The sequence below is a fragment of the Megalops cyprinoides genome, chromosome 6 (assembly GCF_013368585.1).
Source record: "Megalops cyprinoides isolate fMegCyp1 chromosome 6, fMegCyp1.pri, whole genome shotgun sequence".
Lineage (NCBI taxonomy): Eukaryota > Metazoa > Chordata > Actinopteri > Elopiformes > Megalopidae > Megalops > Megalops cyprinoides.
The window spans coordinates 3,106,650-3,133,197 of NC_050588.1; the positions used below are offsets into that span (position 1 = coordinate 3,106,650).

The following is a 26,548-nucleotide window of genomic DNA, read 5'->3' on the forward strand; positions in this document are numbered from 1 at the left end:
GAACAAGTATCAAATTTATATGTGTACGACATGACCATTTGTAGTTGAAATACATAGAAAAGAGATTCAATTTGCAACAAATAATAACTATAGGAAGTAACTCATCTAATCCATAGGCTTTTATCTGTCATTAATTTACTTGCTATATTGTAATTCTGAATCTGTCTGTACTATAGGTGACTGAGATTTTGTGCTGTAAAGTATTTGACCCTGCGCCCATAAGAAAACACTGAACTCGGCTCTTACCACAGCTGTGTCGGTTTAGGGAAACAAACTAAGATACAAAAGTAAATCCGCACATTGTTATCATCTGGGACTACAAAAATCTCAGAAAAAGAAGTAAGGTAAATGCATGTGAAGAGGATGAAGTGCAAATTTGCAAACATTTCAGTCAAGTTACCCTCTTAAGTGCTGTTCTATTTTATATAGAATTACATACTGAAAACCTGGCTGATGGCAGTACTGGTCAACTTGCAGGCACCATGGAAGGTTGAATGCAACCACATGCACACACTCGCTCAGTAATGGAGTGTGCAGTCAGTGTGCTAGGCTGGTGGATGTGTTTGGACACAGAAGGCAGTATGATTTTGTACACAGCAGAGGAAGTGCTGGTATGGCCATGAAATGTCAGTAATGTAATGTAAAGAAACAAGGCATTCATTCGCCACTAGATGAATGGCAATGAGAGGATCCGAATTGCTCCAGAGAACAGGGTTACAATTCAGGCTCAAATAGACTTTACGGTATGGTTTTGAATGAATTACATGTAGCTGTGCACGTTTTACCTCTGGCTTATTTATTCTTGCATCGACCTTGGTTAGGATTGTTTACATCTCTGAAACTGAGGAATTTCCTTCCTCTTTCCCCTTTGGCAGCATTGGCTATGAATTGGAGGTCAGCATGCCCTCATGGGATTTCCGGGGCATTCAGTTATGCTAATTACAGACGACCATATAATTTAACAACAGTTAGGATTTATCATCCTACACACAAGGATAAGAACAAAATTGGGTGTTTCCGCACCTTGCAGGAATCTTATGTGATTTCTTCATATGCACTTTTCACAGGAACAAAATAGGCTTGCTGCTACAAACATTTTGATGAATGAGGGCCATTGCTTCTAATCGTACTTACACTTGGATCTAAGAAATGGAATCATGCATCCAAAAATTTATTTGTAGTTAAGGAAAAAAGCATATTTTAATTTTTAATTAATTAATATCTTAATTTTTAAACAAACAATCAAATATACAAACAAATATATTTATATTTAGAAACATGGAAAACACTTGGACAACACCAAAACAACTATATTCTTGTAATGTGAAGTAATAGTAAAATACACCTTACAACACTACATCTGTAGCCAACACAGAGACAAATGGAAGGTATGCAAAGTTAGCAAACTTACGAAATGCAAATGGCTTAATATTAGCTTATTGTCTATCTAGTCAGTTAAATCACACTTTACAAGCTGTATAACATTAAATAGCTCCATTAGCTGGCAAGACCTCCTCTTTAATTTTGTTTCAAGAACGCAAAGTATCCCTCCCCAGATGAAATTCAGTGTTAAAAATATTTCATATTGTATCCTTTAGTAAAAATGAGAAATGTGCTGTAACAAGAAAGGAGATGTATTATTGTGTTCAGTTTTTATATATAGAAATAGAATTAGACAAAACATTTGCTCAAGTGTAGGCTTTACCTTGACTAGAACAAAATATATAAATATGCCTTCCTCCAGATTAAAACAGTATATTTATCAGGATCCCAAGGAAGTTACCTTTTATTTGCTTACTAAGGCCCTGTTCACACCTGGTATTAACATGCATCTTTGGTGATCCGATCACAAGTGGACAGCGCCAAGTACAGGTGTGAACACACCAAGATCCGATCTGAGATCCGATCTTTCAGACCACATTCGAAGGTGGTCTGGGCCACATGTGGCAGTGTGTTTAGCAGTGTGAACGCAAATGCGTCCTGGGCCACATCGAAGGACTGCCTACTCAACTGATGTCCTCTGTGTAGCAGAAGTACATACTCATTTGCACACCAAAGGTGTTCACACCAGTGTGATTAGCTGTTTAGCACGTAAGCTAAAACTGGTGCAATTAGAACACGAGATTGGAAGAATTTTAGCTAATTTTAGCTTTGAGGTAACAGCGATTTAACATTAAAAAATATAGCAAATGCTAACTGAAAACTATAAGAAGCTTAATAACGCTAATAAAAACATAACGAACCATGTGCGCTACATAGCATGAAAAATAAGCTACATGCAAAAGGGTTTTAAAGTGAGACAACAGGCAACAACAACAGCTGGAGTTCGCAAGCTACGTCACATGCTTCCAAGCCCCAAAGGTGTAATGCAATATATTACCTGGAAAAATGGTATTATGAATAATACGTGAAGTGTTGTAGTTCTACAAATAAATGTTAGTAGACTATTGTGGGAGTCAAGATTTACGATATCATGAATATGAAGGGGACATTCTAAAACTCTTAACATGGATTAATGTTCCAAAACTGCGATTTCACATGTCATAAACACTATCTCCTATCAAAAAAGCGTCCATACTCATAGGAGTTCGGTTTTGATTTTTTGACAGGTAGAAGTGTTTATGATGAGAGATGTCCGAGAGAAATTTGGTGATCATTGATCGCAGTTTTGGAACATTAATCCATGTTAAGCGTTTTAGATCACTGTTTTGGAACGTTAAGCCACGTTAAGCCTTTTCATGTTAAGAGTTTTAGAATGTCCCTTCTTCCATAACAAGCGTGCTTCAGTTTTAGAAAAGTAATTCATAAATGTATTCACAATACTAGCAAATCAGCAAACACCTTTTGATATTAAACTACATTATGAAACCTTTTCATTGCAGTGAATAACGTAAGAAACTTTGGAAACATATCTTGCTTAGCCTATTTAATTTAACCATACTGGCAAGGTGCCAGACAAATAGGACGAAGTTCAAAATGTTCTAATCTGCCACAAATGCAGCAAAGGAATAGTTTTAGTTAAGACTTTCCAGCTTTAAGTCTTAACTAAAATGGGTTGGTCACAATTTAAAATGCATCAGAAAGAAAGACAGCACTGACTGATCCTAGCTGTTGTACATGTATTCCGGTATATATGCATCTGGTGTGGAAGGTGTTAGTCATCTTCAGCTGTGAAAATGGTACATTGATTTGATGGCAGGTTATACTCGCAGAAGGATTGAGAGCTTAAAATTTCATGTAGAAAATGTAATTTGAAGCAGCAAGTCTTTGAAGGCCAACAATCTGTTGGTGCGAAAGCCACAGACAGGACTAGGGTGAGTCAGTAGCAATAATCAAAACTGAATTTACCTCTTTACCTTAGACTCTTATTCTGAGGGTGTTCTAGGTTCCCCTCGTCATTTTCTGCAGTCAAGGAGAATCAAGGAGTTTTCTGCAGTCCAGATGTTGTGGGGTATGAGATTGGTCACACCAAAATTAAAGTCATGAAATAACAAAACAAACTTCATAGTGATGATACCAGATCTTTTCCTTCAGCCTTGGAGTTTAAATTGCTTGCATGTTAATGCTATTTTCCTGCCTGTCCCTCTATTCCTGTAAGTCTTGTTTTGCTCCTTGTTGTGCTGCAGTGTAAATTTCTCAGTGGATGTTTGTGTCTTCTCAGTGTTTTTAGAGTCCTCACATGGCTTCCATGCTGAAAACTTCATCCTTTGTCAACTGTTTGAATCCAAAACCAGAGCCAGTTATTTGGCTTAAGTTTCACATGTAGAAATTTCACTTTCTGTATCTGTTATGATTCAGATAACACTTGCAAGGCAACAGACTCGTTTGCATGCATGCAAATGATTTATCTTTGCTTAGTCTGTAGTCTTAAATTTTTAGTTTCATGTAGCCAGCAGATACCAATAGATGCGTGGAGTATATTCCCTAACAATTTCCCTGTGTGAGGTCAGTGTCTCAAGCTGTTGGAAGTCTATGTGGGATGACTCAATTTCCTATTTTTGTATGTATATGTACAGTATGTAATTACAAGGATCTACATTAACATAAATGTCTCCTAAAAATGTGTTTAGCGCTCCATGAATTCACTTGATAGTTGTTTAATGTAAAGTACTGTATATTAAGAGGTGAAGTGGAGCTTGGCACTGAAACAATTTTGAACACCCCCCCCCCCCCCCCAATTTACTAAGCAGTAAGTTAAACGGCTAATTTATTATTCATTTATGGAATGATGTCTGCATTTTCTGTAGGTCTACACTATGATTGTATGATTTTGAATGACACTGCCAAAGTGCATATTGATAAAAATTTGATTCCTATCTTGGTGATGGGTATGCAAAAATTCACTGGCCCCTGCCTTCTGACACAGTTAACTCTGGGCAGCCATCTTTAGTGAAATACCAATTTACAGTATCTGCAGACCCACAAAACTTCTTATTTGCCATTTGAGCAAATTGGCAGTAGTGTACAAAACCCTCTGTGTGTGTTGCAACCCCACAGGCCTGAAGACCATTGTTGGTGCCCTGATCCAGTCAGTGAAAAAGCTGTCAGATGTGATGATCCTCACTGTCTTCTGCTTGAGCGTCTTTGCACTGATTGGCCTGCAGCTCTTCATGGGTAACCTGCGCCAGAAGTGTGTCATCTGGCCCATCAACTCCACTGAAAACTACCTGAGCAATGGCAGCAAAGGCTTCGACTGGAAAGAATACATCATGAATGAAAGTGCGTTGCCCCAACGGCGCTCTGTTTTCTACCTTTTGTCAATTGGTATATTGGATGCATTTGTGGCTAGAAATGATTTATCTGTATAAAAGGCTGCAGAATTGGTGTTTTCTGTGGTTTATGTGGAAAAAATTATCTTCATCTTTACTGTTATTTTTACATCCCTCAGCAAATTTCTACTTCATCCCTGGACAACTAGATGCTCTCTTGTGTGGAAACAGCTCAGATTCTGGGTCAGTGTTCTTCTGAACCTGTTTTCCTGTGTGTGCCTCACTAAGCCATGTGTTTTCTATAATTAGAACATGTAAAATCTTTGAATACATGGCTATACAGTCTTCAGTGTATGATGTAACAAAAGTAAAGTGTAAGGGTCGAGAGTTTAGATCCTACGATGCAGGCTGACATAGTATGAAAATATTTAAAAACTTCTTAAATGCTGTAAATAGTTGAGTCACTAGAAAAGGATGTACTCATTTTTGTTTACATGTCACTCTATCCCTAGTCGCTGCCCAGAAGGGTATACTTGCATGAAAGCTGGGAGAAACCCAAATTATGGTTATACCAGCTTTGACAGTTTTGGGTGGGCCTTCCTGGCACTTTTCCGTCTCATGACCCAAGACTTCTGGGAGAACTTATATCAACTTGTAAGTGCCTTTTTTTGAAACTCCGCTCCATCGCTCTTATTTCTCTTAATGTATCTATATATCATGTCTGAAGTCCTGAAAATTAGTGGCAAAAAATCTTGATCGTAACTTAGATTTTGCACTCATAATCTCCAAAAAAGAATCAGAAAACAGGGACGTAAATTCATTTTCTTCATGTGAATGAAATTGAAAAAAGGCTATTCAAATAATCACTGGATGTGACTCCATAAGCTTGTCAATAGCTCATGCTGAAACACTTGGTAGCTTATGCGAATTTCCCAACAACACTACTGCAGCAGTTTTGAAGAAGTAAAATGATGAGCTAAAATGGGCTGAATGACTTGTTCTCCATGTTTTCTGTTATGTTCTTTTTAGTCACATAGTTTTCCATTGGAAAGGGGGGCACTGACTGCTTGTAATGCTCAATTACACATAAAGCTGGAACGCATCTGGAGTTGAATTATGAAGGGGGTCAGTTTTTTCAATCAACAAATTCAGTACTCCATGTGTCCTCCATTTGCTGGCTAATTTGGTATTGATGCAATTTACATAAACGTTTACTTTTCTCTGAGAAAGCATACTCCTCTCTGTTGCAAGTAATCATACAACCAGAAGTGTCATTAATGTACATTCAGTACATCACTGCTTGAAAGAGGACTTCAACAGAATTAGTTGCCCTCAAATGGTTGAGGATGTATGCAAGTTTTCTTGCTACAATTCCTACTACATCAAAGGCTGTGGAGCCAATAAGCACTGCACTCTCAGTTTAGATGAGCAGCTGTGCTGATTAGACTATAGGTTCCTTACTGAGTTGTGCCTACAAAGTTAAGCTTATATGTGTAAACACAGTAACACAGTAACATATTTAACAGGAATTCATACAAACATATCAAATTGTCTCACATACAGTACAATTGCATAAAATTGTCTTAAAACATATGAACATATTATCCTTTGTTATCTCTCTCAGATGCCCTAAAATGACAACTTCAATTAAAGTATGGTATAATCTCCCCCTTGAGTTATTGAGTATACAGAGATGCTTCTGGTTACTGGTCAATGCTTGACATGTTGGAAGGGAGGTTGGAATTCCAATTTTTATTTTATGTTTACCTCTTCCTATGGCTCAGACGCTGAGAGCAGCAGGGAAGACCTATATGATCTTCTTTGTGCTGGTGATCTTTGTGGGCTCCTTCTACCTGGTGAACCTGATTCTGGCTGTGGTGGCCATGGCTTATGAGGAACAAAACCAGGCCACCATAGAGGAAGCTGAACAGAAAGAGGCAGAGTTCAAAGCCATGTTGGAACAACTGAAGAAACAGCAGGAGGAGGCCCAGGTCAGTGTCCATCCTCAGCATCTCTTTGTGTGCCTGTGCTTGTCTCCTGTGTGTCTGTGCAATGGAGAGAGTCAACCATTCCTGTGAAGACATTTTAAAGACTGTTTATTTGCACATATGTCATTTAAATAGCACACACAATATTGTCCTGGTATTGACTACAGGTCATCCCTGTGCAAAATAGTGCAGCTGTAGGTGCCAGCACACTGACATTAGTGTGAGTATAGTATGGTCCATTTATGCTTTCCTGGTCCAGTTTAACATGAGGACCTCTACCGATCAGCTATATAACTCTGTTAGTGTTCATAACAACACGCACCATTATTTGTTCAACTTTAAGTCCTGTTAGATTAAGGATGCATGTGTGAGAGTATTGGTAGAAAACAGTACTGAAGACTAGGGATGTAAATGGCACACACATTTCTGCCTGTTAGTTAGGTGATGGATGAAAAGATGGATTGTCTGCAGTATTAATTGTTGTAAATGGAGAATGAAATATGTTAGTGGTAATGAATGTTTTTTTCTTTCTATAGGATTTCCCTGATTGTAAGGGATTAAGATTAAAAAGGTCTAGGCTTTTCTGTATGAAGGTGTTCATAATTAGCTAAATTTAGCTTAATTTTAGCTCTTAACATTGTATGTAATGGTAATCGTAGCCAACTTGCTGAATGTGACTTCGATGTTCAAGTATCAGATGCGAAAAGGATACTAACATTTCTTTATAGAAACTACTTACCTAGCTAGTTAGAGAATGTTACAATGGATGCATTTCAGACAACAAAGCTAGCTTCTGGTCACTGGGCAACACTTCACATGTTCAGAGGGAGGTTTAAATTCCTAATGTATTCCTTATGGCTTGATAATTTATAGTAGGAAAATAGTAATTAAAACAAAGTAGTAGTAAAGTATTTAAGCCTGCCATTTGCTGTCTGTTAGCAATAGGTGGATGTGAATACAATAGGGCATATGGAAGTAATTGTTTCTGAGTCAATTTATTATATTTATGTATCTGGTAACATTTTACATGAAAGGTACATCATAACACCTGTATAACACTGTCATAAGAATGGCATAATACATGACACAGCATGTCATTCACATTGTTGACATCCAGTAGACACCTGTGCAGAGTAACTCCAGAAGTCAAGCATAAAGCGTATTCAGCTAAATAACACAGAACATTACACAAACAAGGAAGCCATCATCCACACACAAGCAAGAGCCAGTATCAAACATACAAGGCTGAGACCGCTAATTCTCAATTGCACATGGCCCAACATGCAGGTGCAACAAAATACCCCCAACAGGAGTGTACCAATCCAATACAAAACGAACACATACCCAGGGCTTCGCTTGGTAGCTTGATATTTGTCTAGTGGAACAATAATGACAATAATGTAACAAACGGTAAACAATACCATTGCCTACCTGTGCCCTGGTGGCCTCCCTGGGTGGTCTCCTGCAGAGAGACTCCCTTGCCTTCGTACACCAAGGCTGTCGCTTCCACTGACACTTCAATGCAGACACACCTAATTAAATCCTTGCTTAGATACTGAGTGGATGGAACAAAACTACTGACTACTTTGCAGTAAAATGCACCCCGGAAACTAGGGCTCAGCGGTATGGCCTAAAATATATATCACAGTATAATTTGAAGCACGGACGGTAACGGTATATATCACAGTATGTTCGCTTTTCTTAAAATTTCAATATAAATGCTTCTGAAGGGGTAAAGCACTGGTATGACAACTGCATGGCAGCTATTCCTGTACTCTTTTAACTGTATTACTAGGACAAATTTCACATATTACAGAGGTATTTTAAGAACATTTATTGTGCAAAACTGCAATAATAAATAGAAAAAAATACAAAACGTTTTCTCAAGTAACTTCCATCTCTGAAAAACACTTTTTCATGAAATACAATAAAATCAAGCTGCACAAAGTGAAAATAAAAACTGACTCAGGGATTAAAGCTGTCTGTCACTACAACAGATTTCCGTCAATTGGATTACAGAGAGGCCATGTATGAGTGTATCAGTGTAAATCTGAGGGGGAAAAAAAAGCGAGGGAAGGGGGTGTTACGGGACTTAGGAATCGCGCTACCAGGTGATAGGTAGCTGATTTGTATAGGCATACAATCTACTTGGATGTTGGTTTTACATATATATATATGTGTGTATATATATATATATATATATATATATATATATATAAATATATATAGTGTATATATTTACACTGATGAGCCAAAACATTATGACCACTCACAGGTGAACCGAATAACGTTGATCATCTCCAAACAAGGAAACATGTCAAAGTCTGGGTAGATTAGATGGTAAGTGAACAATCAGTTCTCGTAGTCAACGTGTTGGATGCAACATGTTGAATGGGCAGGAGTAGAGACTTGGCGACTTTGACAAGGGCCAAATTGGTATGGCCAGACAACTAGGTCAGAGCATCTCTGAAACAGCAAGGCTTGTGGGGTGCTCCCTGTCAGCAGTGGTGAGTACCTACCAACAGTGGTCCGAGGATGGACAAACCACATACCAGCAACAGGGTGTTGGGCGCCCAAGGCTTATTGATGCGCAAGGGCGCCGAGGGCTATCCCATCTGGTCCAAACCAGCAGAAGATCTACTGTGGCAGTCACAGAAATTTTTAATGATGGTTACAGGAGGAATTTGTGGGCGGCAGTATAGCATAGTGGTTAAGGAGCAGGACTCGTAACTGAAAGGTTGCCGGTTCAATCCCCACTGGGACACTGCTGCTGTACCCTTGGGCAAGGTACTTAACCCACAGTTGCCTCAGTAAAAATATCCAGCTGTATAAATGGATAACATTGTAAAAAAACTGTAACCTATGTAAGTCGCTTTGGATAAAAGCGTCTGCCAAATGAGTAAATGTAAATGTGTCACAACACACAGTGCATCGCACCTTGCTGTGTATGGGGCTGTGTAGCCGCAGACCGGTCAGAATGTCCATGATGACCCCTGTCCACCGTCAAAAGCACCTACAATGGGCACGCGAGCGTCGGAACTGGACCTTGGAGCAGTGGAAGAAGGTCGCCTGGTCCGATGAGTCCCGTTTTCTTTTAGATCATGTGGATGGCCATGTACGTGTGCATTGTTTACCTGGGGAACTGATGGCACCCGGAGGTACGGTGGGAAGACGACAAGCCGGTGGAGGGAGTGTGATGCTCTGGGCAATGTTCTGCTGGGAAAACGTGGGTCTGGCCATTCATGTGGACGTCAATTTGACATGTGCCACCTACCTAAACATCGTTGCAGACCAGGTACACCCCTTCATGGCAATGGTATTCCCTGATGGCAGTGGATAATGCGCCCTGCCACACTGCACACATTGTTCAGGAATGGTTTGAGGAACATGATGAAGTGTTCAAGGTGTTGCCCTGGCCTCCAAATTCTCCAGATCTCAATCCAATTGAGCATCTTTGGGATGTGCTGGATCGACAAATCCGATCCATGGTGGCTCCACCTCGCACCTCACAGGACTTGAAGGATCTGCTGCTAATGTTTTGGTGCCAGATACCACAGGACACCTTCAGCGGTCTTGTAGAGTCCATGCCTCGGTGGGTCGGCGCTGTTTTGGCAGCATACAGAGGACCAACAGCATATTAGGCAGGTGGTCATAATATTTTGGTTCATCAGTGTGTATATATATATTGAAGTAGGCTAATTGAAGTAGGCTAATCAAGTAATCACATCTCGGCGGATGTGCACACATTCAACTTTAGTTTACACACAAGCTGCTGTTAGATTAACACCAAAATATACATTTATAAACGTGATAAAATACCCCCAAAACCCCCAAATTATGAGAGTTATAATGTGACTAATAATATTTCCAGCAAGCAATAGAAATAGTTCAAATACAAATAAAGTTAATCAAGATTGCAATCAAAGTCAGTGATGAAGAAGGAGTGAGAAGCCGTGGTTCAAAAAGGAGCAACCTGCAATCTCAGACGAGTGAGAAGAAAGCAATCCTTTCACAACCACCCACATCTTCCAACTAAGAATAATCCACAAGAAAAGTTTATTCCAGCAGCTGAGAATCATGACAGTTTGTAATTAGATGAGCCCGAATGCTGTGTTCACCTCCATGCGCACACTAATATCCTCTCATCCCTAGCACTTAGCCTGTGAGGACATCCTATCCGTCTTCATTACACAATATAATCAACTGATAGCACACACAATGCATAGCATAATTCAGGAGTAATGGATGAGTAATGAGTCAAACTGAGTCTCAATTAATGATCACAATGAGACATCAGCTAGGCAAGCCAAGATGCATGATGAGACCTGGGTTCCAGACGGGAGAAAAAAGAGGAACAGTTGGGTATCACAAGTGTAACAGCAATAAAAAAAGCCATTGGAAGAAAAGGCAGAGCCAAATGAGCTATACCCTGTGAGATGCCTTTAAAGAGGCTCTGAGAGGTTGACATGGCATCTCTCCAGGACACCTGATAGGTACACCCTAAGAGATATGATGAAATATAGTCGTGAAAGATGCCCATCGCCGCTGAGGAACACAGAATGACGTGGTGATTTACTGTGTAGAAGACCGCAGCAAAATCTAGAAGTATCAGAACAGCAGATTGTTTATTTTATATGGCAGTTGTAATACGGCAACTTATATGTCAGCTTATGTGTGAGGTCAGGAAACCATGAAGGTATGATATATTTAAAGGAGAAGTTATGGTTGATAACACCAACAAAATTTTACCTGTCGTCATGCCTACAAGATTTGACCATTTTACCTATTATGGGAAACGATTGACAGTGCCACAACTCTTCATAACATACTTATTTCATCTGTCTTAACATTTCTGTGTATTTCAGCGGCAAGTCCATATTATCTGTCACATCACATCCAAGATAGTGTCATTTAGCTTTCATTATACACACATTAAGTCATGAGATTCTAACTTTGATTGTCTTGACACTCCCTTACCTGCCCCTCCTGTGTCCCGTAGGGTCTTTTTTTCCCAGGATCAATTTTCGACACATACCACACAGTAACAGAATTAGGGAAAAAACTGAAATGCTAATCATACAATTATAACATTAAATTATAATGTAATTATAATGGATATGTTATAATGTGCGTTATAACAAATTGTCAGAAATGTCAGTTGAAAAATAATTCTGTCAGTTCTGACATATTATCTTTCTTATGACCTAAGACATAAATAGTGTTATGACCCATCATTATAGGTGACATAAGGAAGCAGCAATGAGGAAAGGCATGAGCTATTATGGCATATTATGCATGGATCCATCTGTATCTATCTATTTATCTATTTATATATTATGCATGGATCCATCTGTTTATTGGCAGTTCTTAGGTCTGTCAGGTACAGTGGAATCATCATCGGTGTTACAGCCTCACCAGATCATCCTTTTCTTTCTCCTCCTCTCTCTATTTCTCACATTCCCCAGGCGGCTGCCATGGCGACCTCGGCGGGCACGGTGTCAGAGGACGCTGTGGAGGATGATGGTGGGGGGCACTTGTCACGCAGCTCATCTGAGGTCTCTAAACTCAGCTCCAAAAGTGCCAAGGAGCGACGCAACCGCAAGAAGAAGTGGCGGCAGAAGGAGCAGTTGCGGGGCGAGGAGAAGGGAGACAGTGAGAAGTATGTGAAATCAGAGTCCGAGGACGGCAGCAAGAGGAGTAGATTCCGCTTTCCAGACAACCGGCTAGGCAGAAAGACGTCCATCATGAACCAGGTATGAAGCACATGAATTGAATACTAACAGAAATAATATTTTATCGTGTCCAAAATTTAAAAAGTCAACTCAATTGAAGGTTGACTATTGCACTCTTTATACAGAAACACAAAAAACAAACGTTATGCTCAATGCAAACCTGATGAAGGGCAAGATGAAATGGGTTGTTCACAAGATTTATTGATCCAGTAAGTTGTGTCCTCTTTTCTGTATAAAGAGCATGTGGTAATCAGCTTTCAGTTCAGTTGGCTTTTTAAATTCTTATTACTTGTTGCTGTCAGCACCTCATACATGTTTTACACAAGGTTTTTGATCTTCTCTTGACATTTTTTTGGTGTCTTTTGTTCTTTGTAAAACAGTGGGCTTATTGTAGAATTCCCTTGGGTTTTAAGTGAATGAGATCCATAAATGTGACCAACTTCATTTTATAGTTAACACAACATTGTACTATAGCATTATCATTGAGAGGCTTTGGGTTCCCAAATCTTGTAAAAACTGCATCACTGTATCGGAAAGAACATGAACTGATCATCTTCCATTTCTCTAGTCATATCTTGGCTTCAGTCAGAAAGCTTGAATTTCAGCAGGTCTGAGTTCAGTATTTGAGTATCAGTAGTACAGCAGTCTGAGATGGTAGTTCAGATAATTATTGGAATCTTGTTTATTTGTGGAGACATTGCAGTGGTAGAAACACAGCTGTGTCTGACACCTTTCAGAGGCAGAAGAAATGTAACTGTTTGATCGGTAGACCTACAGGTATTGCCTGCAAAGGCAGTGAAAGTAAGTCCTCCAGCAGTGGCAGTCTGCAGCTGGTGCATTTTCTTCCAGTTGTCTTCTCCCCAAAAACTGCTGGCAATATGTGTATGTCTTCACTTGTTTGTGGCAGAAGGCATCAGAGTCTGAAAAAAAAGCACCTCGGTCATTTTACTTCAACACTTTGCTGTTACATTGAAAATGCAGGTAAAGCTTTGTCTGTACAGCTGATGTTTTCTGATGTCTCATCTAGCAGCTCCTGTTATACAGTGCTCCATGTTTATCTGTTGCTTCTATTTTGCTACTGACATGTGCCCCTCCCCATCTTTTCTCCTCCTTTGCCCAACCACCTCCTCTTCCCACTCTTCCACAAACTTTGGCCTTTGCCCTCCATTTCTGGCTGCTCCTCCCTCCTCTCTCCCTGGGGCTTTATGTGCTCCAGTCTCTCCTCAGCATTCCGGGCTCGCCCTTCCTATCCAGGCACAACAGCAAGAGCAGCATCTTCAGCTTCAAGGGCCGCTCCAAGGACGTGGGCTCGGAGAACGAGTTTGCTGATGATGAGCACAGCACAGTGGAGGAGAGTGAGGAGCGGCGCGGCTCCCTCTTCATCCCCTACCGCCGCAGCAGCTACAGCGGCTACAGCCAGGGTTCCTCCAGGATCAATCCCCTGTTTCCGCATGGCAAGAGAAACAGCACGGTGGACTGCAACGGTGTGGTGTCCCTCATCGGCCCGGGTCCTGGTGGACGCCTTCTCCCTGAGGTGATAATAGATAAGTCAGCTACTGACAACATCACAAGGAGGTCAATAAGCAGATCGGTCTAGGCATGGCAGTCTGTTTTTTCTTTCTGTACCTTCATTCTGGTCTCTGGTGTATTTCTTTCTTCACCTTGTTCGTAAATACTGATCAACTCTTCCCACACCCTTTTTGGATGCTCCGTCCCATCAGCTATGCAAAAGAAAATATTTTCAACATTAACAGGAAGATTTAAATTGTTGTTTTGAGCCCCCCGACCTCTTCTCCACTGATCCCATTAAAACTGACTAAAAAAGTGCTGACAGCCTGAATTATCTCTGCCTCTGCACACAGTTTCAAGTTGAGTAACCTCAACCTCACTTGCCACAGCTCTGTATTGTACTGTGTCCAGTACATTACTTGTCTTAATGTATTCACCCCAGAAAGTGGAACTCGTGAGTTGTGGGATCATAAGACATGATGAGCCATACAACCTCACCATGAAATGTCTTCAGCTCATGAATTACTAAAGATAGATCTACTGAGTTGCTCAGTTGGCAGTCATATTTGATGAGGGCTTCTTTTGCAGTTCAGATAAGCTCTGTCTGTCTGACTATCTATAATACAGGATAGCTGTGAACTTGGTTATATTTCGCAGTCCAAGTAACAATAGAAGTAACTTTTAACAATGTTTTCAGTGAGTGCACATTTTTGTGTGTGGCATTTCATCTATCCACTGCAGTACTAGTGAGCTAGAAATAAATAGTTTTTAGTATAGTTTTTTAGTATACAGTAGTAGCTGTTATGCTCAGAAAAGATATTGAATTTTCAAATAAAATTTCTCTTATGCAGTTGAAGAGTGTAGACAGAAATGTCCTGGGATGCATCACCAGGTACATTAGACAGTGATAGATTGCTTTAAATGAAGCACTTTTAGAATATAATTTAACTAATTTAAACTAAAAACAGTTGAAGTATTGGCCAGTTTCTGTATTGAAAACTTGTCTTGATTTGTACTGTATGGATAAAGGATGAAAATACAGGTGAGATTGAGCCTCATTCATCAAAATGCTTCTTGAAAGCATATATTTCATGTATATTTTGTTCTTAGGAAAAATATACGCAAGTAAGTCACTTTGAGTTCATGAAACATGCGGAAACACCCAGTTTCATTCTTAGCCTCATTCATACAATGAATCCTGGTATGAATCCTTCAGTTATGAATATCAATGATGAGTTAGTTGTTCTGAAATTAGATTCTTGAGCATATTTGTTTGCAATTACCATAAGTAGACACCTTGAAATTCAATATTAAGGTATTCTTCCAAGTCTCAAGTATAGCCAATGCTGCCAAAATAGAAAAAAGATGGTATTTTCTAAGATTTAGAGGTAGGAACAGTTCTGACAGGGTGGGATGCAAGAAGAAATAAATTGTTCACAGTGTGAGCAGTGTCTAAGACATTGGTAAATCACTGGACAAAATAAGCATGAAATTGAAAAGACTCAATTTTGTAAATCATTTTCAAAACTGTATACTTATGTTGTCTTATCCTTATATCCTCTTATCATGTCTAACAATGAACACAGACAGTATGCAGGAGTAAGCTCGGGTAAAAACATGCATGGTAACATGTAGGCAAATTCATGTAATTCAGTTCATTCTATGAGAGTCTGAATCTTAGCCTTGTTCTCTGGAGCAACTTGGGCATATTAATCTCTCATTGCCATTCATTTGCTGATGAATGAAAGTCATGTTTCATTACAATACTGTGGACGACACAGCAAGGTAATATCATCTTGCACATCTTCTCTGCTGTGTACAAAATTTGTTCACAAGGTGCTGGGTATATTATTCTAAGAGTATCAAATGTACTGCACATGGTCAACTCTTCTGCTGTCAAGCTCCTCTCTTATGCAGCAGTCTACCTGCTTATCTTGTGGCTGCAGACACATTGTCAGTCTTCATGTCTAGACATAAGACTTACCATTTCAGTAAATCCTTTAGTTGGGAGATGGGGGTTGGAAGTCCTATAGAGTCTCTGGTGGACTGAGCTGTCAGTGCTGTCCTAAGGTTGCAGCATAGTAACTCTGTATTCAGCAATTCAAGCTAGGATCTGGTGGTGACAGCCTCAGGTCTGCCCTCATGAGTGCGTGGGCCCTCTGCATCCCTACTGCAATAGTGTTATTCTGGCAGGGTTTTGCTTATTGCACACATGCCACTCCTCCGTACTTTCTTACTCTTCCAGTCGATTTTCTCTCTATCCAAGTACATTCCCACCCCACTCCCCCACCCCCTTTCCTGGTTAGGCTCATATTGGTTTTTGCTTTGCATTTTCAGAATACATATACATGTATATACAATTGTGTATACATGTAGTTATGAATGTATATATAGTTAGCTCTTGGAATTTTCCTTACAATAGTCATTAGCATATTAGCAAATACACATTCTCTGTGGGCTAATTTACATGGCACTTTCACCAATCTGTTCATTGACTTCAATTCATGTATCCAAATTGTGCAGGAATAGTCGGTATGTTAAAATTACGGCTGGTATTTGCACCACATGTGCAATATGCACTTTACATATACATAAGTGCTATAAAGAGCACTATGTATCCCAACTAGAAGGTTTTCACTGTGCCAGCATGTACACATGACTTGGGAGCCGTTTGCCAGACAATTTGCAATTTATTCCTTCTTTTGAACAGATATGCTTTTTAAATGACTAGACAGCTGTGCTCACAGAACTGACAAAGTATCCCTGGGATACATCTTTTAGATCGCCTTCAGAAACCACATCAGCAAATAGAGAAGGTAGACTTGAGTCCTTCTTCTGCTCTGAAATGAGACTGTCATGAGACATTCTACTAGGCCTACTAGCAAAGTCGCTCTCTTCCACATCAACACGCATGGTGGAACCATCAATAAATGGAGGGGACTGTTCACAAGTATCAGAAGTGGCAAAAAATGTGCCGCAGATATCAAAACCATAATCTGAACCAATAGTAGGACCGTCTTTTACTTGTTTCCTGCACACGCAGGGAACACATCCAGGTATTTCTGCATCAAATCATCAGGGCTAGTATGAACAAGAGGAGAAGGAATCAACTCAGGGTTTGCCAGTACCTTCCCACCAGCCAAATCGTTTCCTGAAATAAATGAAACGCCTTTCAGGTAGACATGGTCATACACCTACAACAACACGTCCCTTAATCAAATCAGAGGTGAGCATAAATTCATGCAGAGGCACGCTGGCAAAACCCATTTCGAAACCCTGAGCAAGAATGCTGGAGCCAGGAGAGGTTTCTTCCGATAGAGGAAGAACTCCCTCTAAAATAAATAACTGCGCAGTGCCCGTGTCACGCAAAATCTTAACTGGATGCTGCACATTCAGCTCTCCAGTTAGAGACACCATACCATTCATAATGAACAGTGTATAATCCTGGAAATCATTGGATTCAGGATCTATCACAGGCAACACAACACTAAGTCCTGACACAGGTCCAGGTCCACAGGTTTAAGAGAGTGATTCTTTTTCTTCAGAGCATAACAGCCAGTGAAAACATGGCCACACTTTTTACAATAAGAACACACAGGCTGAGAATCTTTCGCCTGAACGTCGCCAGGCCTTTGCTCGACTGAAAGAGGAGACTTGGAGTGAACCTGCGTGTCTTTAAAATGCTCTCTCTGGGGAAACTCACAAGCTAGGCTTTTCTCAGTGGCAGCGAAAACGCTCTTATGGATTAGAACAAATTCATCAGCCATTACAGAAGCTTTGGCAACCTTAGAGACTTTACGTTCATTTAAATGTGTGACAACTTTCTCAAGGAGTGTTTAAACTCCTCCAAAACCACTAAATCGGAGTTGCTCGAATGTTGTTATGCGCAAAGATGCACACCAACGGTCAAATAGGGACTCTTTCTCCCTAGGAAACTCAACGTATGAGAGACCGTCTGCTTTGCAGTGACAGCGTAATTTCTGCCAGTAGGGTCTAGCTCATAAGCCCTCCACACCGCAGCTCTCACCTGCTCATAGTCGAGAGACTGCTCAGGTGACAAGGAGGAATATGCCTCCTGAGCCTTGCAGGTCAGCACACACTGCAACAACAGAGTCCACATCTCTTTGGGCCATTTCAGTGTATTTGCCACACATTCGAGCAAGGTAAAGAACTTATCCACCTCCTGTTCTCGTTACTATGGAAGGATAGTGAATGCATGTGGCGCATCTGTTTATGTTCAGCCAATAGCAGCATTTGATTTGGTTATTTGAAAAAGAAATGAAATGGTCAGGTTTAGTCCATGTGTATTTAGAGGCTAACTTTGAATGCTGAAACATAAATTACTGAAACCTCTTTGAAACATGATTTATTTGAACAGTAGTATTGTTCAGAAATATTTTGCCAAAGGGTAGTCTCTTCCAGCAGTATTGTAATCCAAATTGAGAGTGAAATATTTCATTTTCCTGACTCTTGACAATTTCTGCTCGATAACTAGATTAATATCATGGTGATTCCAATTAGAGCCTTGAAATCCACCTGCAAATTTGTTTATCCCAGTTTCTGTTCACTTATTAAAGTGCACTTAAATCATCTGGCCTGGTGCTACCTCTATTTCATGACTAAGTGTTAGAGATCTTCATTTGTACAGTAAAATTCAATACTATCTGTGATATATTTTTCTTAAAATATAGAGTCTCACTGTGGTTGAATGGAACATATAAAATTATCAAAGTGAGGTCCATGCAAACACACACTATGGGGTTCCAAATGAGACATCCTGGCATGTCATACCAAACATGAAGGGTACAAGCATGTACACTCACTCCAAAAGAGCAGCTTAAGCTAAGTGAAAGTTCTTTTGTCCAGATTGGGATTCCTATACTATGTGGCTCGTTGCCATTTTGAAGGGAACTGCTTAGGTCAAGCAGGCAAAAATGGGAAATGGGATGTAGCCCTGCCTTTTTTATTTAGTGTGTATTATACTAATTTATAACTAAGTCGATTTTGTCAGCTACTTCTTCAATGTAATTATTTATGTAGTGAATTCATGTCCTCTCTCCCACCCACCTCCTGCAGAATACATGGGAGTTTCCCAGTATGGGTTGCTGGGGTCACCAGTAGCAAACATTGGAAGCATTGGAAACAGTAGGAAGCAGTGAGAGTACATCTGCTGTGAGCTATTGAGATTTAGTGATTATAAAGGATTTGGGTATAGTGTACGCCCGAGTGTCTCTGAGTGGAAATAGGACAAAAACCTCAACCAACAGCTATGACTGTCGCCCTGACTGAAAGTCTTTTTCATTTGCAGAGGCACTGATTCATTGACGGTTTCCATTGATTACATTCCCATTGTTTTGCGGATTTAAATCCATAGTCATCTGTTTATGTAATACCACTGACAGTAAAGATTACAAAGGCTTTATAAGTATGTGCACCTGAGTTGGCTGATTCTTCCCATGTTGTCTTATCTTTTTTAATTGAAATTTGAAATTCCTAATTTTATCAGAGCTGCTCCTTGCCTGTTCCTTGTCTGCCATGCAGAGAAACACTTGCTCTCCTCCAAAAGACATGGTGCTAAGCACCACTTTTTTTCCATACCACAGTGCCTGTACCAGGCCTGCACAGTCATAAGGAATGCACATTTTGTTCACAGTTCAGGCAGACCGTGGGTGCCCAATTTACCAGCAGGGGTCGCTGCTGTGCTATAAGATAACTCTGGCTGACCTATCCCCCCATCCCTGGCAGAATGAATCCAGTTTGTTCCACGATGTGGGCTCCTGGTTGTTGTCAGCTGATGACAATTAATGCCTAAATTAAACCCATGGTGAAGAGCTTGGTTTGCATTCAAAGTGAACACTTTAACCATTGAGCTACTCAGGACCCCATTGTCTTTTATCTGTAACCTAGGGCTGGGCGATATGACAAAAAAATAAAATCTCGATTTTTTTCAAAGCCATGAACGATTCTCGATTTTTTTAGTTCTTATACTGAAGTATTTTTATTATAATGTGCAAAAACAATGACAACCAGCAACAACCTATGATATAAGGTTAAAACATAAACAGTCAACAACACCTATGACACATCCTGGCAGTCAAAAATAGTCCTTTCAATTCAAGCAGGAGCAGCTTTGAAGTGCAGACACACCAAAAAAAGTGCAACAACAGCAGCAGTTTTCACAGGTTTCTTGTAAGAAACACAAGCTTGTCTACAGTTTCAGTATGGAGGGATGCTCTCTGGCAGGTCACAATGTTTCCAGCTGCACTGAAAACCCGCTCAGAGGGAGCACTGGTTGCAGGAATACAAAGGTATTTCCTCACCAGTGTTGGGAATTTTCTCCCTTCGTGGAACCAAGTCGGGACCGGCGAAGTAACACACTGATGACCACTTTTCAATTGAAAAGATTTATTTTGATGTGCAAAGGGAGACTCGTGTGGGTGTAGCGACAGTGCGTTCCGACAGAATCTCGACATAATGGCTAAGTTCTCCCGCATCACCCCCTTACTGAGATCCCTCCACTGGCTCCCAATCGCAGCCAGGATCCGCTTCAAAACCTTGACTCGCGTTTTCTGCTGCAAAAAAGACTGCCCCACCCTACCTCCAGGACGTCATCCAACCCTACGCACCCACTCGGCAACTGCGCTCTGCTACATCCGGGCGCCTCGCTCCTCCCACCATCAGAACGAAAGGCCCACACACCTCACAACGTTGCTTTTCTGTCATCGCCCCCCCCAGTGGTGGAATAAACTCCCCACCCCCCTGAGAACAACTCCTTCACTCCAACCCTTCAGACGTGGGCTGAAGACACACCTCTTCAGACTCTACCTGAACTGACACCCTTGCCATTTTGACCTTGTAAATCTAAGATTCTTGGCTTGTACTTGTAGCTCTATCTCTTACCTTGTATTTGTAGCACATGTTTGCTTAGGTAGTATAGCAGTACTTTATTGTCCCAGTGATTGTATGCGATATATGTAACCTTAGATCAGATTAGCTCTGGCTCGCTACACAGACCTTGTGCTCAGCTTCAGCACTATCTGCATTGTATGACTTGTACACATCTTGCCCTTGTGCCTGTTTGCCCACTATATGCACTTTTGTACGTCTCTTTGGATAAAAGCATCTACTAAATGAATAAATGTAAATGCAATGGCTACAAGTGAGGGTTTAAGTACCTTGCCCGTGGTATACCAAATGGCAGGTGTGAACATTCCCAATGTCACACTTGGATGTCCTGGGGACACTCACTGGGTCAGCTACCAGGGACTTCCCTTTCAACCCTATATGTGGCCGACTGTCTCTAACAGTCAGAGGGCTATTACGGAGTGTGTGTGGGAATGTAAATATGAAATGTAGTTCAAATGAAATGCAATTTAAATAGAATGGAACTGGTTCAAACCTATCACCAGGCAGCTTAGCTTGGGGAAGTTAGACTCATGTGGCTTCCACCAATGAAGTGGGTCTGTATCAGGGTCTGTGTGAGGGAACATCAGATAGGCAGACAGCTTTGCTTTGATTATGTCCTCTTCTGACAGGGGAGTAGATGGGCGTGGCACGGTCTTCCTAAAAAAGTTGACTAGTGATGTCTTTTTCTTTGGCACAATTTCAGCTTTATCTTGTTGGTTGAATGGTGGACTACTTGCTGCTTGCATCAGAACAGTTTTGTAAGGCTGATCTGTGTTTTTCTCACCTGGTAGAGACATCAACTCTATAATAGCTTGTTCTTTGATTCTATCCACTTTGTCATGTTCTCTGTAAGAAGTGTGGAACTGGGGGTCCAAGAAGGAGGCAATAGACAGGAGTTTGTCTGTTACAGGATCACTGTATTTGCTGTTGAGGTACTTAAGTGTGGTGTGTTTGATGTATTTTGTAGGCTTTGTCTCATCCTCCTTTGACTGTAGAATCTTGTTGTTAAACAGATGAAGCAATGGTTTGAGGTAGGACACACTAACATACTCTTCACCTGATAATGCATCAGTGAATTCTTGCAGTGGACTTACAGCTTTGTTCACTGACTCTGGAACCCCACCTGGTTGGGGACTCTGTAATGAGCTGATAAGTGGGTAGGCCCAGCTCAGCCTGTGCAGAAGCCAGGTCTCTTCTCCTTTTCCAGCTGAAGGAAAATGCACTTACAACTTTCTTGCAGACCCCAACTGCACGGCCAACTTGCAGATCTTTCACACCACTTTCTGTTAAAAGGAAAAAACAGATTGCATTCAAACTTTGTGACTGTCATTTTCAAACAACTCCTTAGTACCACATATCATGTTGCTAATGCATATGTGGCACGTAGACTTTTATGTGCATTGGAAAATTTGTGTCTATGTGGTGCATTCACGATTACCCCTCCTTGATCGTACGTTATGGTTGTCTGTGTCTCTGCCGTTATTGTGTCTGTCTGCTGTCCATGCGCTGTGGATTGGCAGCGGGTGCAGTTAGGGAGCTCGGGCTGGGTTCTTGAGTTGGCTGTTGGAGACGAGACCGCTGAAGTTCCAGCCCAGCTCACCGCTGAAACGTTTGTTTTCTTGTTTCAGGTGAGGGATGTCATATCCCAAATGTTACTCCCAAATGTGGTATGTAATGCCTGGTAATTGTCTGTTTCTATTTAATGAATAATTTTGTTTAATTAGCTAGCATACTAGCGGTAGCTCAAAGCCGTTAGCCTGTTCGCTAGCGAGTGAATGCTGTTAAAGTTTTGTTATTGTTTAAAAGATATTTAATAATTTTAAATGTAACATAGTTTGACTCCCATGGTACTCAGGTGAACGTACGTATATACATATATATATATGTTACCTTTGTAGGTGTAACGGAGTGATAGGTGAATATTTTGTAACCGTTTGGGTTACAAAGTATTAGACCGATTTAATACTGTTGAACGAGGGATCGGTTAACAATTCAGCTTCGGAGTGTTTACATCACCATGGAAACAGTGAGTGGCCCTTCGGTGACGTATGTGACGGAGAATGTAAATAAGGAAGTGAAACGTACAGTGGATCAGTTCTATCAGACGTAGTTGTAAAGGTGATGTGAGTGAATGGAAAGGTAATAATTACTGTAAAGATAACATTATAATAATATAGGAAAATAGAATAATATATTTGGATATTCTGATATTGTCAAGATACTGTCCCTGTTAATTTGTGATTGTTTATGAGAATTTGTTACACTCAGTGTGTATTAAGTAATCAGTTTAATAATGTAATTAGATACTGTTCTTGAGTTGGCCGTTGGAGACGAGACCGCTGAAGTTCCAGCCCAGCTCACCGCTGAAACGTTTGTTTTCTTGTTTCAGATTTACATCCAACATTAAATGTGTTGCACCAGATTGAGCTTTGAGATTCTTTCTGTGCCCGTAACACATACTAAAAAGACTATATTTAATTTCAAACTTGAAATATATTGTACAATAAAAAATAGCCCACTGAAATACTCTTTGTCACCGAAACCCTCGTATACAAATATATGACTAATAAACAGATTATGATAAACATTTTTTACACCTGTGAAATTAAATGTAAAAAAAAAAAAATTAAATAAATGAATGAATTCAATATAACTTACCAATTGCATTATGGAGTTTGTGTCCAAGGCACTGGAGATGGTTCCACTCTTTCAGCTTCAAAGCTTTGATCATGTTACTGCCGCTGTCAGTAGTCACACAGACTTGTCTGTCTTCCCTGAGCTTCCAAGAAGCTAAAATGTCTTTAAGCCCTTGGCTTATTACTTCGCCCCTGTGTGGTCGTCAGGAAAATAGCATGTCTGGTGGCAAACACTTAACAGTGTCCATTCTTCACTGATGAAGTGTACCGTTAAACTCATGTAGAGCTGCACGGTACTCAACGACTGCTCCAAAGGTGTGTCGTGGTAGCATAAATAAATGCTTTTTACAACTTCTCCGCTATTCATTCGCGTGTAGCAGTATACAGATGGGGTTGTAATGTAGGACAGCCAGTCACAATCAATGAGGGAAGTGGTGGCTGTTGAAGGCACATGCATACGTTGCGTCTTTGGAAGTAATGGTGTTAAAATCTGCCAACTAAATCTGACAATCTAACAACTAAAATCTGACTCATTTTATGCTAACCTATGTTTCAGTTCCCCAATTCCCAATTCTACTTAGCAACCCAGGAATTCTCAATTCGCTTTGGCTTGTAGATGATCAGGCTACATAGTCCACAACATAGGATACCGTACCAGCACATTTAATATAACTTGCTGCCGTTTTATATTCTAAATCATAGAATATATATTAGGCGGCCCATCTAGGGACTGCAGACTCGTCAGTATAGTGCAATACTTAAGACTGACCGAGAGTAAGTATCAATGGGTTTCAAGCAGTAGGGAAGAACTACAGAAAAACCTCAAATCCTGCTACATGCGTCGTTAAAAATGGTTAAATGAGAAATCACAAACAGAGGTTAAGACTAATACTTTTATTATTCAAAATTATCCCAATCAGTTGAAATTTCAAGATTACAGCAGGCAGTATGATATAGTGCAAATGATGATAAATACACATACCTATACAGTCATGTGGCTATACGCTTGGTGTGCAGGAGTCTTCCTATCAGTGGTGACTCATCCTATAATGAAGTTCCTTTGTGTGGAGGAGTGGGGATACATTCCTCAGCCATTCAAGCATCTCCCATTCCTACCTTACGGTAGCCTACTACATCCACAAATTGCTTTCGGCTAGGCAGTTCATACTTGGGATCAATTGTTTGCAGCAATTTAATGAACTATTCTTTCTCTACAGTGGAAATGGGAATCATGTCTCTGGCGATATGAAATGCCACCACATCCATACTTTCTTTCCACCGGTGGCTTGCCTTGTCGTACAGACCAGCACCAGAAAATGACGCAGCTAGTGTTAGCTGTCTTTTAGCAGGAGGTTTGGGGGTCGGGGGGCAGCTTTTATTTTTTTCATCCCGTTGTTTTACGCATTTCTTCCATTCTACAGGGTGTCTCTGTCATAAATTCTGGAACAAACTGATCGTACTAGTACCTTTGGTTACAACTGACTTTCAACACACCCTACACTTTACATTGCTTTGTTCTACATTCGACTCTTCAAATCCATACCAATTCCATATCACCGAAGTAATATTTCCACCTTTCTTTGCTACCTGCCTCCATCTTGCTGTGTTGGGATTTTGTATTCACGTGTGACAGATTCAATACGTAGTGTGACTGACAGATTGCAGATTGACAGATTTGAACGATCTGAACGATCTGAACGATTTGAACGATTTTCCTATTTTGAAAACCGTCTTTAAAAAATAAACCAAATTAATCAAGAAAATCGGGAAAATCGCCCAGCTCTACTTTAACCATATGTTTAATCCATGTCATAATAAAACTTCTACTCCTCAATCTCATCTGTTTTCTCCTGCATGAAAGCTATGTATTCCTGTGGCCTCACACAAGGAAAGACATTATGGACCAAAAAGAATTCCAGCAAAGTTAAATCCTTTGGTCCTCTCTGTCTCTCTGCTCCAGTTGGCTTTTTGCTCTTTGTCTGAACATGAAGCGTTGCTCCAGTCAGAGGGAGAGGGGAGTTTTTCTAGTCCTTTTGTAGTTGGAGGCTTTAGTTTTTCAGTTTAGAGTTAGGGTTAGGGTTAGATCACAGTAAAAGTAAATGTCCTGTTTCACATTCAGGTAACCTCCTTCCAACTCTCCACAGCCACCTGATAACACACTAGTTGGGTAGTGTGGGGTCTGTGTCCTTACTGTGCTGGATTTCTTCCTGACAGCAGTCCACAGACATAGATGTGAAGAAGAAGCACTCAGGCTCTCTGATGGTGTCCGTAGACCAGCTGAACACCTCCTTTGGGCGCAAGGACCGGGCCAATAGCGCTATGAGTGTTATCACAAACACTTTGGTGGAAGGTACAGCATTTTATCTCAAATTCTGATCTTATCTCTTATCTGCCCCTGCTTTCGGATCCCATGACTCCCTTATATATGTTTTTTTCCTGCTGTCCTTTATTGTTTAAAAACCCAGTGTTGGAGCCATACTCAATTTAGGTAATATATTTCACATATTGAAATTGTGTGTGTGCGTGTGTGTGTGTATATATATATATATATATATATATATATATATATAGTATATAGCTACAGTATATACTGTATATAGTATATCAATAAATATCAACAAACAGAAAGTCTTGAGTCTTGGCAGCAGCAGTTATAAGTGGCATACACCCAACTGCCATGTAACATATTTAATCAGAATGTTAATAATTTAGCATCAAGCTTACATGGCCAAGGGACGCTTTACTTTGTATGACTTTTATTTTTGAGCAGTTCAAAGAGAAACACCACTGACAAATCATTGTAATATAAAGGTCATGTGATTAACTGGAATAAAATTAGTTAATGTCGGTATATCCAGGCATTAAGCCCATGGACTAAAATAATGCAAGATCACTGTTAGAATGCACTTCTGTAGTTTTCCTATCCTGTGAAAAACACAGGATAGGAATGTTATTCAAGTGGAGACTATTGAATGTGAATATGGATGGTATGTGAAAACAGTCAGCAGAAGTACTTCTAATCATTTAATTAGGTGCCAGTATGTGTTATTTTTCGGTAATGAGACTCC

General features: G+C 40.3%; 1 protein-coding gene across 1 annotated transcript in view; it reads left to right on the forward strand.

The window, feature by feature from the left end:
- Nucleotides 1-26,548, forward strand: part of scn8ab (sodium channel, voltage gated, type VIII, alpha subunit b) — a 120,567-nt gene that overhangs the window by 40,841 nt on the left and 53,178 nt on the right. Inside the window, exons 7-13 of the mRNA XM_036530807.1 lie at nt 4,498-4,719; nt 4,889-4,952; nt 5,222-5,363; nt 6,494-6,700; nt 12,163-12,450; nt 13,646-13,963; nt 25,695-25,830. Of these exons, the coding sequence (XP_036386700.1) occupies nt 4,498-4,719; nt 4,889-4,952; nt 5,222-5,363; nt 6,494-6,700; nt 12,163-12,450; nt 13,646-13,963; nt 25,695-25,830 (1,377 nt within the window). The remainder of the gene's footprint in view (nt 1-4,497; nt 4,720-4,888; nt 4,953-5,221; nt 5,364-6,493; nt 6,701-12,162; nt 12,451-13,645; nt 13,964-25,694; nt 25,831-26,548) is intronic.